This window comes from Mandrillus leucophaeus, unplaced genomic scaffold (genome assembly GCF_000951045.1).
Source record: "Mandrillus leucophaeus isolate KB7577 unplaced genomic scaffold, Mleu.le_1.0 Scaffold253, whole genome shotgun sequence".
NCBI lineage: Eukaryota > Metazoa > Chordata > Mammalia > Primates > Cercopithecidae > Mandrillus > Mandrillus leucophaeus.
Window position 1 is genome coordinate 386,581 of NW_012102621.1, and position 13,035 is coordinate 399,615.

A 13,035-nucleotide genomic window follows, 5' to 3' on the forward strand; every position below is an offset into this window, starting at 1 on the left:
ACAGCAACTCTAAACCAACATACAATTCCATTAGTCCCGGCCCTCATGTGTTGCACTCGACATAGTATTCCCAGAGGCTAATGCAGTAACTAAGAGTCTCAGCTTTGCTTTCCCTGATCACCTAAGTAACAACTCCCATTATTCTTTTAATTTAGTTTAACTTTTTTTTTTTGAAAAGAAGTCTCGTTCTGTCGCCCAAGCTGGAGTGCAGTGGCGTGATCTTGGCTCACAGCAACCTCCATTTCCCGGGTTCAAGCGATTCTCCCGCCTCAGCCTCCGGAGTAGCTGGGATTACAGGCGTGCACCACTGCACCCGGCTAATTTTTTGTATTTTTAGTAGAGACGGGGTTTCACCATTTTGGGCAGGCTGCTCTTGAACTCCTGACCTCAGGTAATCTGCCCGCCTCGGCCTCCCAAAGCGCTAGGATTACAGGCGTGAGTCACCAAGCTCGGCCAATTTTTGTAATTTTAGGAGAGACAGGGTTTCACTATGTTGGCCAGGCTGGTGTCGAACTCCTGACCTCCTGATCCACCCGCCTTGACCTCCCAGAGTGCTGGGATTACAGGCGTAAGCCACCGGTCCGGCCTAATTTTTTTTTTTTTTTTTTAAGAGACAGGTCTCACTATGCTGCCCAGGCTGGTCTCGAACTTTTCAGCTCAACAGAGCCTCCCGCCTCGGCTTCCCAAAGTGCTAGGCTGACAGGCGTGAGCCACCGCGCCCATATCCCATTATTCTGTATTATATCACCGGCTCTTTTTTTTAATAGCGATTTTCAGGTGTTACCAAATGGCAAGTTTGACTCCTGCCTGAATTTCCCCTTACCCCAAGTTTAAGTTACAATGGGGCAGGGAGCACGTTTTCCTGTTCATCACTGTATCTCCACCCCTATAAGAGTGGCGGGCATTTCGTAGAACCCCAATAAGTATTTCCTGGTTGACTGGATGTCCAGACAGGCACATTTTTCCTACTAAAGTGAATGCCCGCACAAATTAGGCCACGCCTTGGGGACTTCGATAGCCACGCCCCTCCCCTGTCCCTGTCAGGAGTGAAAGGAGCCCAGCCTTGGCCCCGCCCCCGCCGCCGACGCAGCCGCTGACGCAAGCGCAGCAGGCGCGCGCTGTTTCCGGAAGTTGCGGCTGCCGTCTCGGCTGCTGCTGCCTCAGCTACTGCCGCGGTCGCCGCGGAATTCGGCGAGTAGAATCGCTGAGGCGAGCGCGGGCCCGTGTGGGGCCGGGGTTCCGGCCACTCTGCAGAATGGAGATTATCAGGAGCAGTGCGTGTTCGCCGTGCACCTCCCCGCCTCCCCACACCCCGTTATCCCTGGCCTGCTAGGCCGAGACCATGGCCGGCCTATTTGGCTGGGCGTGGGGCTGAGGCAGCCCCTCAGGGCTTTTCCCTCCTTAAGCCGGTGCGCCTCTTGGGGTCTTGTCCCGCTGCGGACCGTGCATCCTAGGGTCCTTGTACTTCTCCAATCCCGGCACCACTCAGGGCCTTGTCCTTCTCTGGCCCGGGCACCCCCCGGGGCTTGTCCCCGCTGCCCATGCACCCCTCGAGGACCTGATTATCTTCGCCCCGGTGCACACCTCCGAGACTTTTTCCCTTCCGGCTCTCAGCCTCAGGAGGTCCTCGGCCCTCCTTCCCTCTCCCCTTAGCAGGAATTCAGGCCACTGGTTCTGAGCCTCTTTTCGGTTTCTCCGCAGATTTTAAGAGTAATCTTCACAAAGTGTACCAGGCCATAGAGGAGGCCGACTTCTTCGCCATCGATGGGGAGTTTTCAGGTATCCCTCCCTCGCAAGCTCAGGCTACCGCCTTGCGGTGCGTAGCCAAGGCTCCTTCAGTCCCCCAGCCCCAGACGACTTATGCTTGATGGTGGCCTCTCGCTGTTAGTAGCCTTGGGCGGGTTTCACAGGTCTCAATGTTACCTTTTAAACGTTTCAAAAGCACGGAAGAAATGAAATGCCGTGGGTTTGTGATTGCACTCAGGATTGCAGATAGAGATGATGGTTTTGGTGCTGCTTAAAACAGTGCGGCATGTACATTGCGGAGAGCTTGAGGATTAGGGTCAGACTTTTTTTTTCTTGATGGTAAAATTGATATAACATGAATGTGCCGTTTTAAGTGACTTTACAGTTAAGTGGCATGAAGCACATTCACACTGCTTTGCAAACATCCCCATCCGTTTCTAGGACTTCTTCATGTTCACAAACTGCAACTCTTTACACCTTAAACTCGCTATTGCTCCCTTCCTCCAGCCTTTAGCAACCGCCATTTTTCTCTGAATATGACTGCCCTTGACATATCATATAAGTGGAATCTTACAATATTTGCCCTTTTGTGACCGGCTAGGGTCAGGTTTTTGCAGATAAATGAGATATTTCTTTATGAATTAGTGGACGTGTTCATTGCCTGCCTCAGCAGATGTGTATGCAGGAAATACTTCATTGACACTTAAAGTTGCAAATTTTTTTTTCCCTTTTTTAGGGGGAGCAAAGGCTAGTTTTAAAATTGTCGATGTCAGTATGAACGGTTCACTCCCTTTAATATGGATATCCATTTTTGCTGTCTGATTTTCCATGCAAGAATCCATGCAGGGGTAAATATTATCCTTGGCTTTAAGCAGTTTCTAGTTGGAGTCACTTCCCTAGGAAGCTAAGAGTTTTCACCAGAAATAATTTTCCCTTTACCTTGAAGATACATTCTTTGTATAGATATTAACCACTACAAACTCTTGACCAAGACTGGAACTCTGGCAGTAATGTACTTAGGGATTTATTGATGTGTGCTTATACAAGAATCTTTTAAAGCAGCAAAATTTATTCAAGCATAGAGTTTGTTTTCTTAAATGATTACTGTGTTTTAAGTCACATTTTAGACACTGGAACTGCCTATTCTCAAGTTGAAACATTCACATCTCTTAAGTTCATTATTAGAGGTTTTAACCTGGTGGCCAGCAAAATTAATGCTTGTTTTGAAAAAGTAAATTAGGGAGTGCTTCCAAGTAACCTTAGTTCATGATATGACAGTATAGAGGCACTGAATGGTTGACTGGCATTTTTACGTTAGTATTTATTAGTAAGTTAAACATTTTTATTTCTTAAAATCTAGGAATCAGTGATGGACCTTCAGTCTCTGCATTAACAAATGGTTTTGACACTCCAGAAGAAAGGTATCAGAAGCTTAAAAAGGCAAGTGGATGTGTTAGAAAATCTTTTTTCTTATGTTAGTCTTCCTTATGTTAAATGATAGAGAAATATTATTAAACTTGTACATTAAGGTTTTGTAAGTGCAGTATTTTCTCCTCAAACCTAGCCATGAATTGATTTTTTTTGTTTTGTCTTGTTTTAGAGACAAGGTCTCACTCTTGTCACCCAGGCTGGGGTGCAGTGTCATGATCATTGCTCGGTGGAGCCTTGAACTCCTGGCTCAAGTGATTCTCCTGCCACAGCCTCCCAAGTAATTGGGACTACACGCGCAAGCCACTGTGCCCAGCTAGTTTTTTTTTTTTTTTTTTTTTAATTTTTACATATTCTTTTGTAGAGATCGGTCTCACTTTGTTGACCAGTCTGGTCTCGAACTTCCGGCCACAAACGATCCTCCTGCCTCAGCCTCTCACAGTGCTGGGATTACAGATGTGAGCCACCACACCTGGCCTTAAAGTATTATTTTAATGATATTTAAAACAGCAAAAATAATTGTTTGCTGGAAAACATTTTGGGGAAGATTTAGCATTTTCAGTGTTAATTTGATTCCTAGGAAATATGAGGCAGTTATTTTAATCATTTGAAAATAGACCTAATATGATTCTTTGGATGATGGATAAATAGGTCCTTAAATGGGAAAAGTATTATGAAATGTATACAAATTAGTAATGCTTCTGATTCATATGTGTAATCTGTTCTACTTGGAAGTATTCTGCTGAAGTCTCATTGAGTAATTCAGAAAGCCCACCTGTTTGAGAATGCTATGCTCACATGAAATATGCAGCACTATTGTGACATGTTTTATTTCCCTTTTCCAGCATTCCATGGACTTTTTGCTATTTCAGTTTGGCCTTTGCACTTTTAAGTATGACTACACAGATTCAAAGTAAGTTGTTTTAACAAACGTTGAGAATTCTGTTTTTGTGGCACAGTGTCACCTCCTAAGTCTCCTTTTATCTTATCCCAGGTATATAACGAAGTCATTTAACTTCTATGTTTTCCCGAAACCCTTCAATAGATCCTCACCAGATGTCAAATTTGTTTGTCAAGTAAGTAGCATAATTGAGTTTTTTCTTTTCTGAATTGCTGATGAGGCAGCATGAAGATGTGGAATCAGAATTTGGTTCTACTACTAACTTTGGGCTTTGGGGCAAATCATTTCACCTTTGACCTTCAGTTTTAGGGTAATAAAAGAATGACCCTGTTATCTCCTCCTTTGCTGTAGAATGAATTAAGGAGGGCCAGGTGCGGCGGCTCATGCCTGTAATCCTAGCACTTTGGGAGGTTGGGGTGGGCGGATCATGAGGTCAGGAGATCAAGACCGTCCTGGCTAACATGGTGAAACCCCGTCTGTACTGAAAATACAAAAAAAAAAAAATTAGCCGAGTGTGGTCAGGGGTGCCTGTAATCCCAGCTACTGGGGGAGGCTGAGGCAAAAGAATGACGTGAACCGGGGAGGCAGAGGTTGCACTCCAGTCTGGGCAACAGAGCGAGACTCTGTCTCAAAAAAAAAAAAAAAAAAAAGAATGAATTATGGAATAAGATGCAGAGACAGGCAGATGGATATGAGAACATGAGGTTTAGTAATTCTAAAGCCGAATTTGAGAACATAGCTTCGTAACTCCATTTGGGATTTTTATTATCTTACCCCCAAGTTGAACCACCTACACATCAAGACTTACAGGCTTCTTGGCTGGACATGGTAATTTACACTTGTAATCCTAGCAGTTTTGGAGGCTAAGATGGGAGAATCACTTAAGCTCAGGAGTTTGAGACCAGCCTGGGCATAAAATAGTGAGACCTTATCTCTATTTTAAAATAAATATAAAAATAAAGAAAAGACTGGGAGGCTTCTCGCTATTCTAACTCATTCTCCTCGCATCCACTCCAAGGGTGTCGACCTTTATTTTCTGGAAAAGCAGAGTATGTGTGTATCCTATCCAAAAAGAGAGAGCCCAGAAGGGGTTAAACTATTTATGCTCACTTCCTTTTCTCAAGCTCACTAATTAGGAAACAGGGGGTAGAAAAAAAGCTACTGTTTCCTCTTGAGGAGAAGAGAGCTTAATTGATGGGGCAATATTAGGGTGGTTCTCCTTTAGGATATTTCCTCTAGAGGTGGTGTAGTTGACCTGGTAGACACTCAGTAAATACACTTTTTCCTTTCTGCTCTCTTGATTATCTGTTGTAATGGATAAGGAGAATGTGAATAAGGGGTATGGGTGTGTGGCTATGTGATTAAAAATAAGTCTTAATCTTTTCTTATTTAAAATCTTGCATCCTATCTTCTCTCCCACTAACAACATGAATTCATTTGAGTCTTGCCATCTTTCCCTTCTCTTGCAGATTAATGGTAATGCAGTTATGAAAGCCTCGAGGGTAGACTTCACAGTGATTGAGTTATGTCAAATTCTTTCTCAAAACTGGCAGTATATAAACAAATGAAATCGAGAATTAATCATATGCTTGTGGGCAAAAGAGAAAAGGTGAAGGTTAATTTTGGTCTTACAGACAGTTTCCTAAATTAGCAAGTAAACCAGCTGACATTTTACCTTTACCCTGCAATCAGTTAGTAGCTATTTATCAATCACTGTGGTATGGGATACTTAAAGAGTATTTGTACATTTTTTTTTTTTGAGACGAAGTTTTGCTCTTCTTGCCCAGGCTGGAGTACAGTGGCATGATCTTGGCTCACCACAACCTCTCCCTCCCGGGTTGAAGTGATTCTCCTGCCTCAGCTTCCCGAGTAGCTGGGATTACAGGCATGCACCAAGATCCTCGGCTAATTTTGTGTTTTTAGTAGAGATGGGGTTTCTCCATGTTGAATTAGGCTGGTCTCGAACCCCCAACCCCAGGTGATCTGCCCGTCTCAGCCTCCCAAAGTGCTGGGATTACAGGCATGAGCCACTGCACCTGGCCTTATAGTGTGTGTGTGTGGTTTTTTTTTTTTTTTTTGGTAAATTTTCATTGAGGGAAAAGTAGGCTCAGTTGGGAAATTTGTGTGGATATAGTTTTCTAGTAGTGCCAGCAACACAGAATTACTTAAAGTGGGTTCCATGGCTTTGGCCAGGGGTTAATCAAACAAAAGCAGAGGGTGGCAATGAGACACCTTAGGGATGGCACTCTGTTTTTTTTTTCATTTTTTTTTTTGAGACGGAGTTTCGCTCTTGTTGCCCAGGCTGGAGTGCAATGGCATGATCTCAGCTCATTGCAACTTCCGCCTCCCAGGTTTAAGTGATTCTCCTGTGTCAGCCTCCCGAGTAGCTGTTACTACAGGCATGCACCACCATCCTGGCTAATTTTATATTTTTAGTGGAGATGGGGTTTCTCCATATTGATCAGGCTGGTTTCGAACTCCCGACCTCAGGTGACCCTCCCACGTTGGCCTCCCAAAGTGCTGGGATTACAGGCATACACCATCACGCTGACTAATTTTATATTTTTAGTAGAGATGAGGTTTCTCCGTGTTGGTCAGGCTGATCTCGAATTCCTGACCTTAGGTGATCCTCCCACCTTGGCCTCCCAAATTGCTGGGATTACAGGCATGAGCCACCATGCCTGGCCGATGGCACTCTGTTTTAAATGACTAAGACAAATCTGGTTATTTTGGGAAATGTATTGGAAACAGATCAGAGGAGCTTCACCCATTGTACAAGCCGTGATTGTACACCTGGAATACTTAATACAGTTCTAGTTGCCAGCAATTCCTTTAATAAAAGCTGTCATAGACTTGAAGATAGACCTGAGAGTGATGTCTAAAACAGACGAATAAAAGTGCTGGGGTTCTCTAGTCTGGAAAAACAAAGGCAGAGAAAAGGTTTAGACTCTGTAAATTTGGGAATTGTATGAAAAGGGAAATGTATTTTTGTATTTTCTTTGGTCTTTCATTTAAGGTTTTTGTTTTATTTAAAATTCTATAGTTGTAGCAGAGTTGCATACAAGGGCATTCAGTTCTGGAGTTAGTAATTAGGGTGAAAATTGGGTCAAAATCTCTCTCAGAAAGCTCTTATCACCCTTAAAGCATATAGGATTTGAGGATGCAACAACTTAATATGTTTTTAAAATATAGGACCCTGTGTGCGCAGTGAGATTCTCCCATATTCTTGTCGAGATGTGGAGGAATGGGTTGACAGAACCACACTCACACCCAGAAGAGTGTATTTGTAGAATAGTAGGGCAGTCAGGATAGCAGGACGTTTATATCATTTTTGTCTTCTTTTTCTTTTCTTCCTCTTCCTTTTTCTGGCTAAAGATCTGTAGTTGAATTCATAGAAGGTATTTTATATATATGGTTGTGAAAAACTGAAATATAACTGCTGTATGTAGAGTAAGAGATGTTTCTTATTTTTTTTTTTTTTTTTTTTTTTGGTTTTTGAGATAGAGTCTTCCTTTGTCGCCCAGGCTGGAGTGCAGTGGTGCAATCTCGGATCTCGGGTCACTACAACCTCCATCTCCTGGGTTCAACCAATTCTCTTGTCTCAAACCTCCAGAGTAGCTGGGACTACAAGCACCTGCCACCACGCCTGGATAATTTTTGTATTTTTAATAGAGACAAGGTTTCACTATATTGGTCAGGCTGATCTCGAACTCCTGACCTCAGGTGATCCACCCGCCCTGGCCTCCCAGTGTGCTAGGATTACAGACGTGAGCCATCGCGCCTGCCCAGATGTGTTTCTTTTTTTTTTTTTCTCTTTGTTTTTGAGACGGAGTTTTGCTCTGTTGCCAGGCTGGAGTGCAGTGGTGTGATCTCGGCTCACTGTAACCTCCACCTCCTGGGTTCAAGCGATCCTCCTGCCTCAGTCTCCTGAGTAGCTGGGACTATAGACATGTGCTACCATGCCCAGCTGATTTTTATATTTTTAGAAGAGACGGGGTTTCACCATGTTGGCCACGATGGTCTCGATTTCTTGACCTCGTGATCTGCCCACCTTGGCCTCCCAAAATGCTGGGATTATGGGTGTTAGCCACTGCGCTTGGCTGTGTTTCTCTTCTTACTTTTCCCATGCCACTTCCTTCCTGTTTTATTCCTTTTTTCCTAGCTTTTATGTACATGTATACATATACACATATACCTAGACACACATACCTATTAGCCTTTTTTTTTTTTTTTTTATGAGACAGAATCTCTCTGTCACCAAGGCTGGAGTGCAGTGGTGTAGTCATGGCTCACTGCAGCCTTGACCTTGCTGTCTCAAGTGATCTTCCTGCCTTAGCCTCCTGAGTAGCTGGAACTACGGGCACATGCCACCATGCCCAGCTAATTTTTGTATTTTTTGTAGAGAAAAGGTTTTACCATGTTGCCTTAGCCGGTCTCAAACTCCTGGGCTCAAGCAGTCTGCCCACTTTGGCTTCCCAAAGTGCTGGGATTGCAAGCATGTACCACTGTGCCAGGCTTACATTTTAAAAAATGGGCTGGGCGCGGTAACTCACGCCTGTAATCCTAGCACTTTGGGAGGCCGAGGCTGGCGAATCACAAGGTCAGGAGATTGATACCATCCTGGCTAACACGGTGAAACCCCGTCTCTACTAAAAATACAAAAAAAATTAGCTGGACCTGGTGACGAGCATCTGTAGTCCCAGCTACTCGGGAGGCTGAGGCAGGAGAATGGCATGAACTCGGGGGGGTGGAGGTTGCATTGAGCCAAGATCGCGCCACTGCATTCCAGCCTGGATGACAGAGTGAGACTCCGTCTTAAAAATATGTATATATATGTAAGTGGAATCCTAATATTCACATTTTATGCAACTCGCATTTGCCACTCAGCAGAATGTCTTTTATTTCATAGTATGGATACATATAATTTGTTTAATCAGTTACTTAATTGAAATTTGGAGGCTTTCCAATGGTTATCAGCAATTCTGTAGTCAACTTCTGTGTGCAGTATATCTTTTTGTATAGGTAAGAATTTTTTTGTATTATAGATTTCCTAGAAGGGGCATTGTTGAGACATATGATATATGCATTTAAAGTTTTGATGGGTGTCTCAAATTGTCTTCCCAAATACGTATTCTCATGTCCTGAATTTTTTCATTTTATTTGAGACAGAGTCTCACTCTGTTGCCCAGGCTAGAGTGCAGTGGCATGATCTTGGCTCACTATAACCTTCGCCTCCCGAGTTCAAGCGATTCTCTGCTTCAACCTCCCAAGTAGTTGGGTCTACAGGTGCATGCCACCACGCCTGGCTAATTTTTGTATTTTTAGTAGAGACAGGGTTTCACCATGTTGACCAAGCTGGTCTCGAATTCCTGACCTCAAGTGATCCGCCTGCCTTGGCCTCCCGAAGTGCTGGAATTACAGGCATGAGACTGTTCCCAGCTTCAACTCTTCAATCTTGAAAATGTTACATTTACGACAAATCAAAGTAGTGGCTAGTAAACCGCAAAAGGTTTTGTTAATTCAAAGGTTTTTTTTTTTTTTGGAGACAGAGTCCCCATCGCCCAGGCTGGAGTACAGTGGCGTGATCTCGGCTCACTGCAAGCTCTGCCTCCTGGGTTCAAACCATTCTCCTGCCTCAGCCTCCCGAGTAGCTGGGACTAAAGGCGCCCGCCACCGCACCCGGCTAATTTTTTGTATTTTTAGTAGAGATGGGATTTCACCGTGTTAGCCAGGATGGTCTTGATCTCCTGACCTTGTGATTCGCCTGCCTTGGCCTCCCAAAGTGCTGGGATTACAGGCATGAGCCACTGTGCCCGGCCAGTGTTTTTTGTTTTTGTTTTCGTTTTTGTTTTTAGTAGAGACAGGGTTTTACCATGTTGGTCAGGCTGGTCTTGAACTCCTGGCCTTGAACACCTCAGCCTCCCAAAGTGTTGGGATTACAGGCATGAGCCAACACACTCAACCTGTTTTTTGTTTTTTTTTAAGAGGCAGAGTCTTGTTCCGTCACCCACGCTGGAGTCCAGTGGTGCGATCACAGCTCACTGCAGACTTGAACTCCTGGGCTCAAATGATTTTCTTGATGCTCCCACCTCAGCTGTGGGATAGCTGGGACTGCAGATGGGAACCACCACACCTGGCTAATTTTTAAATTTTTTGTAGAGACATGTCTCCCTATGTTACTCAGGCTAGTCTCGTACTCTTGGGCTCAAGCTATCCTCCCACAATCTCCCAAAGTGCTGGGATTACAGGTGTGAGCTACTGCACCCAGCCTAATATATACTTACTTTTAAATAACTTTATTTTTATTATTTTTAATTGAGGTGGAATCTTGCCATGTTGCCCAGACTGGTCACACAAACTTCTGGGCTCTGGTGATCTAACCACCTCAGCTTCCCAGAGTGCTGGGATTACAGGTGTAAGCCACCATGTCCAGCCCAGTCTAATGTTTTTATTTAAATCTGGGAACATATTTTGGCTCATGCTAGGTTCAAGATATATTTGTTTAGTAAGGCTTATTATTGGGAACTTCTCTTTTGATCTTTTTTGTTTTGAGACAAGGTCTCACTTTGTCACTCAGGCTGGAGTGCAGTGGCATGGTAGTAGCCCACTACAGCCTCAACCTCCTGACCTCCCATACTCAAGTGATCCTCCTACCTCAGCCCCTGTGTAGCCGGGACTACAGGTATGTGCTACCATGCCTGGCTAATTTTTACATTTTTTGTGGAGATGGGATCTCACTGTTTTACCCAAGCTGGTCTTGAACTCCTGGGCTTAAGCAATCTTCCTCCCTTGGCCTCCCTAAGTGCTAGGTTTGCAGGTATGAGCCATGGTGCCTGGCCTCCCTTGTGATCTTGATCATTGAGAACATTTAGTTAAGATTTTGGGTCTTCATTATCTAATTTGAGGTGGATGTCAGTGTCTTATAACCTGTGTATGTAGGCTACATTAAACTTGAACCTGGGATGGGGTAATAAAATACATTTTAGTTCTATTTACAGTTTCCTAGTCAGTACTACAACAGTCAAGAGATCAGGAGCTTTCTGCCTATTGGGAGAATATCTGTTCACCCAGTGGATTTTTTTTTTTTTTTTTATATATACAGAGTCTTGCTCTGTCGCCTGGGCTGGAGTGCAGTGGCTCGATCTCGGCTCACTGCAACCTCCTCCACCCAGACTCAAGCAGTTCTCCTCAGCCTCAGCCTCCTGAGTAACTGGGATTGCAGGTGCACATCACCACACCTGGCTAATTTTTGTGTTTTTAGTAGAGACAGGGTTTCACCATGTTGACCAGGCTGGTCTCGAACTTCTGACCTCAAGTGATGTGCCCACCTCTGCCTCCCAAAGTACTGGGATTACAGGCGTGAGCCACTATGCCGGTCTACCCAATGGATATTTTAAAAATATTATGAAGCAGGCTGGGTGTGGTGACTCATGTCTGTAATCCCAGCACTTTGGGACGCCAAGGCAGGAGGGTCGCTTGAGTCCAGGAGTTTGAGACCAGCCTGGGCAACATAGGGAGACCCTGTCTATAAAAAAAAGAATTGTAAAACAAAGGGTGTTTGTTTTGTAAGCTACAAAGGAGAAAAGCCCAAATGTTTTAAGCGGTTAATAGATTGTTTGTGGAGTAGAAATTCCTTGTATTGTGACCTTTGGCACATTGCTTCCTTGCCTTGTTGTCTTTGTTTTCTTGTTTGAGTTACTTCTCTGCATCTCTTTATATTCCTGCCACTAACATCCCCAAAACATGTGTTCTGTTTACTCTGTTTCAGAGCTCCAGCATTGACTTTCTAGCAAGCCAGGGATTTGATTTTAATAAAGTTTTTCGCAATGGTAAGATTATGGGTAACCTATCTTTAGAGCTTATAAACCTTCACAATGTCCTTAGGAAGTAAGTCTGGACTTGGTTGAGAATTATTATTTTGTGTCTGCTGAAACACAGTCTCAGAGTTCCAGCATACTTGTGTAGCCATGTGCAGCCTTAGAATTTTTAAAAACTTGCTTACTGTGATTTTTTTTTTTTTTTTTTTTTGAGAAGGAGTCTTGCTGTGTCCCCCAGGCTGGAGTTCTGTGGCGTGATCTAGGCTCACTGTATGGTCCGCCTCCCAGGTTCACGCCATTCTCCTGCCTCAGCCTCCCGAGTAGCTAGGACTATAGGCACCCGCCACCACGCCTGGCTAATTTTTTGTATTTTCAGTAGAGACGGGGTTTCACCGTGTTAGCTAGGATGATCTCGATCTCCTGACCTTGTGATCTGCCCGCCTCAGCCTCCAAAAATGCTGTGATTACAAGTGTGAGCCACCACGCCCAGCCTACTGTGATCTTTTAGGGGGAAAAAAAAAATCAGCCATGAGCTGAACAGAATAGATGCTACTTCATTTAACTCTGATAAGGCCCTTCAAACTCCTGTTTTTATTGAGTGCAGTTTATTCTACCACTGGTGTGACATAGTGGCCTAACTCACCACCTGTGGGAAATGCTGCCTTGTTTTCTTTCAGTGTAACAAGAGGTGTGTACTTCACAAATATACTGTATTCCAGTAATGCTGTAATGAAAACCCTCTTTGCCAGTTAGTGCATATTTATTTTTATTTTATTTTTTATGTTTGTTTTTTGTAACACCTCTGCTGGCAAGAATTATTTTGAGACAGGGTCCCACTCTGTCGCCCAGGCTGAGTGCAGTGGTGCAATGATAGCTCACTGGAGTCTTGACCTGCTGGGCTCAAGTGATTCTCCCACCTCACCCTCCCGAGTTGCTGGGACTACAGCTTTGCGCCAGCCTGCCTGGCTGATTTTCATATTTTTTGTAGAAATGGGATTTTGCCGTGTTGCCCAGGCTGGTCCCAAACTGCTGTTCTCAAACAATCCACCTGCCTTGGCCTCCCAGCGTGCTGGGATTACAGGCGTGAGCCACCACACCCTGCCTCCCTGTTGCTTTTTTAATAGTTGGAGACAGTATCTTAGT

At 44.2% G+C, this 13,035-nt stretch overlaps 1 protein-coding gene across 3 annotated transcripts in view; it reads left to right on the forward strand.

Annotated features, from left to right (window-relative positions):
- The first annotated feature begins 1,115 nt into the window (after positions 1-1,115).
- The window catches only part of PARN (poly(A)-specific ribonuclease), a 203,494-nt gene continuing 191,574 nt past the window's right edge, over positions 1,116-13,035 (forward strand). The window contains exons 1-6 of one of the 3 annotated variants that reach the window (XM_011983663.1): positions 1,124-1,191; positions 1,702-1,779; positions 3,107-3,186; positions 4,020-4,087; positions 4,169-4,250; positions 11,844-11,904. In XM_011983663.1, coding sequence (XP_011839053.1) covers positions 4,026-4,087; positions 4,169-4,250; positions 11,844-11,904 — 205 coding nt within the window. In that variant the 5' untranslated portion in view covers positions 1,124-1,191; positions 1,702-1,779; positions 3,107-3,186; positions 4,020-4,025. Of the gene's footprint in view, positions 1,275-1,701; positions 1,780-3,106; positions 3,187-4,019; positions 4,088-4,168; positions 4,251-11,843; positions 11,905-13,035 lie in introns of all 3 variants that reach the window. The other 2 variants (XM_011983662.1, XM_011983664.1) reach the window with 2 other exon arrangements.